Genomic DNA, 5,651 nt, shown 5'->3' with positions numbered 1-5,651 from the left:
CATCCATCTGTCCATCCATCCATCTGTCCATCCATCTGTCCATCCATTCATCTGTCCATCCATCCATCCATCCATCCATCCATCCATCCATCCAACCATCCATCCAACTGTCCATCCATTCATCCATCCATCCATGAATTATGTTTTTACTGATCATGGTCATGAAAGCAGCGGTCAGAACATAAATTCTTAGACCTCCACATCATCACTTCTTCTAGATAAGATTTCAAGTTCTAGTTCTGTCCCAAGGTCTCCTCCAGGTGGGATATGTCCAAAACGCTTCTCTTTTGAAGACGTCTACAAGAAGTTTTTACAAGGTGCCCAAACCACCGTAGAAACTTATTTTACTGAAGAGAAGCCTCGACTCCAGTCTGAGCTCTTTAAGAATAACTACAGAAGGAGTTATAGCATCTTGTCTCTAAAGAGTGATTCCAGATTAAATTATTTATTTACAGTCTCCATTTTCCAACACATGGAGACTGGTTTTCTTTGCAACCTCAAATATTTGTGCACAGGTCAAGACAAACAAAACAAAACAAATAAATAAATAAATAAATAAACAGAAAAAAAACCTGGTTCAATATTTTGTGGCAAGACCAAAATGTAGGGCGGCAAAATCTTCTATTAACACTAGATGTTTTTAGAAGCAGCCCAACACAGACGTCTTTAGCGAGCCAGTTTTACCAGCTGGACTCTAATGTCCATCATCCTGGCACAGACGTCCCAGAGAGGGTCCAAACTGTGATTCTCCCAGCCAGGTTGAAAAAAACAGGCCTCTCCACTCAATCTGTCAGTCCAGAAGGGCCAAACATTCCTGTAGTGGTGCACACGCGTGCTGAACAAGACAATCCAACAACATCCAGGGGCTCGAGAAACTCAGAGCGTATCTGATCCACACCGTGTCCGAGCCACCGCAGAGTTTTAATTACCTGAGCCCCTGTGAGCCCCCCCTCAACTCCACTTCTGCTTCCATTACACAAGACACGCTTGCAGACGCACATTTCCATTCACAATCGGACGACAGTTTTCTCGAAACGTTTCTCTCTGGCATCAAAAATGATGCTCTGAAAATTTATATCAACCTAATGAGCGCGCTGTATTACGGTCGAGAACATGGAATTGGATGAAGTGGAGAAAATGGTAATTTATTCAAAAGCAGCTGTTGAGTTGAGAAACCTTTTTATTCCATCGTTTGTTTGGTTTAGATGTGGTAAAAAAAAAAAAGAACATTAGCTTTTATAATAAAATTGTTTCTTTTTAGAAAGAAACAAGCCAGGAAATGTTTGCTGTACTACAAATCATGTTATTCATATATCTGTAATTATTTGAAAAGTTCATTGTAAGTCGAACACACTGACATTGAGCGTGCAGCTACATAAACACGACAGTTCAGAACAAATTGTAATAAATAAATCTAAACTACGTCTGTCACAGCAGCTACAGGTAAATGTTACAAAGATGCTTCCCGTGTTGATTTTCAAAACTACCTTGAGTGCCTGAAATAGGAGTAATCTGAGCTAAAACCTACAAATATCTACAGTGAAAAATTAACTGCACATATTTTATAAAGATAAACAAAACTGTTTACAGCTAAAGGTTCCTGAGTAATCAACATCATGATTCTTAAGTCTCTTGTTTTTTATTGTGGCATGTTAAAAAACAGAAATGCCTGTTACGTGGATCCAAATACAAGTAAAACATTTGATAAATAGTAACTTTTGTGATATGTATACACTTAACGTCCACAAAGCATTTCTAGATTGTTGTGTATTTAATGGCTTGCATAAAAATAAACTTTCAGTTGTGTCTAAATTCTGAGAAAGACGGTTAAAAAGCCTATTTGTTGCACGTAACTTGCAAAACTGTTTTCTAGGCCAAACACATTGTTTGATGCACAATATTCACACTTTTGTCCTCATTTACCCAATACTTAGTACAGCCATAAACTGGCTGTTAATAATTTCATGAAGAACAAAAAGCAACACCTGTGTGTTGCACCAACAACATGACATTAAAAAGGGCATCTGAACATCTGCCACAGCTGCAGCAATGGCCACACTGTCCACAGCCAACATGCATAAAATAACATGAGACGGTGTAACGTTACTGTTGGGTCGCTGCATTTTAATGTCCGTATGAAGACGTGCACGTGAGGCAGAACACACAGCTACATCTCTTAATACAGAAACGCAGCGATGCAAACGTGCCGAGGGTTTGAGGATTATTTTTATACTCAATAACTAGTTCATTTTTAGACCTTCAACACTTTCTGCAAGTCTTGTACTTTTAAAAGAGTACATTTTATCTTAAAGGCACTTCTAAACTTAGAACATGGCTTTTTAAAATGAATAAAGAGTTTTTACTTTAATACAAACCCTCCTAGAATCAATGCAGCCCTTTAACAGAGCGAACAAAAGGTCAAAGTTTTATCTTTGATCTCTGGGACTTCACTGAGATCAGGCACTTATCACCATCATGCACGTGTCTCCTCCAGATACTTACAGGAAGGACTTGACGTCCAGACCTCTGTGGCGGATCTGCTCCATCGTGTGGTCCCAGCTGCCTGGATTTGACCGTGATCGACCAGTCCCCGTTCCTCTATGCCGGGAGGCTCCAGCCGGACTCCCCCGGACCCCCCGCGGGCCCCCACGGTGGCCTCCACTGCCCGGACCTGTGTGCAGCTGGCCCAGACTCTGCGAGGTGACCGGGGGGTCATTGGGACCCGGTGGGGGCTGGTGAGTGAGGGGCTGTTGGAGGCTCTGCTGCCGAACGAGGGGTCGAGGGCGAGCCACAGCCGAGGACGGGATGTGCTCCAGGGTGGAGGCGGACGACAGGGAGGCATCCCCGAAACTGAACGGAAACACACGTGTAGGAGTTAAAGACACGAAACTGTACAGGACAGAAAACACCAAGACCACGAAGACCAAATCCTGCTTTTAAACCACATTTACCTTCTTTTCATCCAAGCTTTATTTAAACAGGTTCGTCCCATTGAGCCCCCAGGACTCATTTACAAGAGACACCTTCTTTTACAGTAAGTGTTAAAAAAACAGAGATAATGTGGTAAAAAATAAAAAGGCGTAGCTGAAAGAGTGAAGCTGAGAAGAAACAAATAAATATTAGTGAAAGAACAAAGAACAGGATTGTAAAATAGTTGGATTTTATTGAAGGTGTATGACGACAGCCGTTTTGAATTTCAAGTTTTTGCTGCATGACCTAAATAAAATAAAATAAATAACTAGGCCTGGAGATGTGCTTGCTCTGGATGGGAGACTGCAACGAAGCCAAGATTCATCTTGTCTGCTGGATTCCTCAGATACAGAACTTTACTGTCTTTTATGTGAATGTTCCTGTAAAGTCCCTGAGACAACTTTGTTGAGATTTGGAGCTTTATAAAAAAAAATGGATTGAATTAAATTGATATGATGCGAACATTCAGTTCTGCTTCCTGGAAACGCTGTCAAAACTACGTTGAAATTAAATTCACGCTGAACTAGAAGCATCACTATCACTTTACTCCAGTCTCCATCTGCAGCACTAAATTGTTTCTGGACCTTATCTCTCCCCTAATTAGTCGTGACCCACTTCTACCTTCTTGCCTCGAAGACTTCTGCTACCATCAGTCCTTTTCCAAGGCCCCTCTGGTCCCACGATGTTTCCCCTCTCACTCCAATTTTTTTCCACCTTTGCACTCTTGAAGACGGCTGCGCTGCACCGCTCCATCTCCACACCACCTCCCACCACTGCTCCTTAAGTCTGTTGTCTAATTAACGCTCTGCTTCTCTTACGGTCCTGTAACAGTTCTCCTCTCCTCGTCTTCCCCTCGATCACCACGCTGCCCGATGACTGTAAGCTTGTGCTACACAGCTGTGTCTGGAGTTAATGCTGTGAGGGAGGATTTACTGCCTGGACTTGAGTTGTGTTAGTGAGGCTCTCTGGTATTAACTCTGCTGGAGAGAAAACACGCAGAGGAGCACAGCGATACTGGGTCAAGTAAATACAGGACAGGAGTTCATTCATTTATGGAGTCAGGCAGGCGTGCATGCTCTCTCACAAAAACATCCAGTGAATCTCTCACAGATGATGATCCGTATCGAGTAGAGGCGTTGATGCTTGTTTACTTGTTGCTAATTTTCTAATTGAGCGGATGTATGGACGTGTCAGAGAAGGCTTGTAGAGTTTAAGTGTGGAGCTTGTGGACATTTAGGGTTCCAGCAGTAAAATACTGATGCATTTTTATTTGACAGTAAAAGTTGAACTGTTGTTGCTAAAACAAAGAAACACCAGATTTTACAAACAATATCAAAAGTAAAGTTACAAGGCTACAGCATCTTTAAATTACTCCTCTTTTTCAAAAAGTTGTTGTTAATAACTACCAGCTTAGTGCACGTACTGGACATTTGGAGCTTACTCTGTGCATCTTCTCACATTAATGAAAACATGACACATTTTTGTAGGTTGGTAAACGGGCACTGTGACACCTTCATCACAAGATGTCACTAAATCCTACGAAACGGGAGATGGCAACATTTTTGATTTTCAGTTTACTGATCTTTTCAGGGCTGCACAGTGGTTCAGTTAGTAGTGAGGACTCACAGCAAGAAAGCCACAAGTCTGAATCCCAGTTACTGTTTAAGTTTAGCATGTTCTCTCCGTGCATGAGTTTTCACTGGGTACCACATCAAGCTCCCAAAACAGAAATGTGTGTTTGATTAACTGGAGACGCTAAACCGACTTTAGATGTGACTGAGTGTTTGTCTCAACGTAGAATTTTGTTTGTTAAACCGTTTAACATCAAGGTTTACCTCAACTTTTTAGTTATTTATTTGCTCAATAGCACAATGTTGTCAAGTTTGTTTTCAGCCTATGTTTTAGAGAATTGTGGCATTTCTTGTATACATTTTAAAGTAACATGTAAAGTAGTCTTACATTTAAACATTATGACATTCATGGTCTGCTTGTTTCACGTGTAAAACTTTGTTTGAATGTTCGGTAAACCCTCCAGACCTGTGAAGACTTTATTTCTTTCTAATAAGCTCTATTGTGTTCATAATTAAACCCAAAACACAAAAAATAGCAACACCATCATGCAAGGGCATAATTATTATATGACCATAACATGTAAGCATGTAAACACTGCAGCTGTGGTGTAATCAATATGAAGAATAAACAGAAAGGTCATCAACAAGCTCTAAACTTCACATAATTTATGGGTTAACACTCTTGTTTTCATTACTGACATCATGAAAAATCAAAACATCTGGCTGGATGGATGGTGACATTAGACCCAACATCTGGGAGCCCGTCCACGAACTAATACATTTAGCCCGTTTGTCCAGAGTCATAAATCAGACTCAGAATTTACTCATCTGAAAAAATAATCAACTTTACAACACTGAGTCGTTCCCACACACTGACTTCCTGCTTGTCCTGTCAGACTTCCTGTTTGTCCTGTCAGACTTCCTGCTTGTCCTGTCAGACTTCCTGTTTGTCCTGTAAGACTTCCTGTTTGTCCTGTCAGACTTCCTGTTTGTCCTGTCAGACTTCCTGTTTGCCCTGTCAGACTTCCTGCTTGTCCTGTCAGACTTCCTGCTTGTCCTGTCAAGACTTCCTGCTTGTCCTGTCAGACTTCCTGCTTGTCCTGTCAGACT

General features: G+C 41.3%; 1 protein-coding gene across 1 annotated transcript in view; it reads right to left on the bottom strand.

Moving 5' to 3' along the window:
* Positions 1–5,651, bottom strand: part of syt7b (synaptotagmin VIIb) — a 69,870-nt gene that overhangs the window by 38,648 nt on the left and 25,571 nt on the right. The window contains exon 4 of the mRNA XM_037692691.1: positions 2,503–2,850. Within this exon, the coding sequence (XP_037548619.1) occupies positions 2,503–2,850 (348 nt within the window). The remainder of the gene's footprint in view (positions 1–2,502; positions 2,851–5,651) is intronic.

The sequence above is a fragment of the Nematolebias whitei genome, chromosome 2 (genome assembly GCF_014905685.2).
Source record: "Nematolebias whitei isolate Nwh7 chromosome 2, NemWhi1, whole genome shotgun sequence".
NCBI classification, from domain to species: Eukaryota; Metazoa; Chordata; class Actinopteri; order Cyprinodontiformes; family Rivulidae; genus Nematolebias; species Nematolebias whitei.
This window is presented reverse-complemented; position numbering and strand designations above follow the sequence as displayed.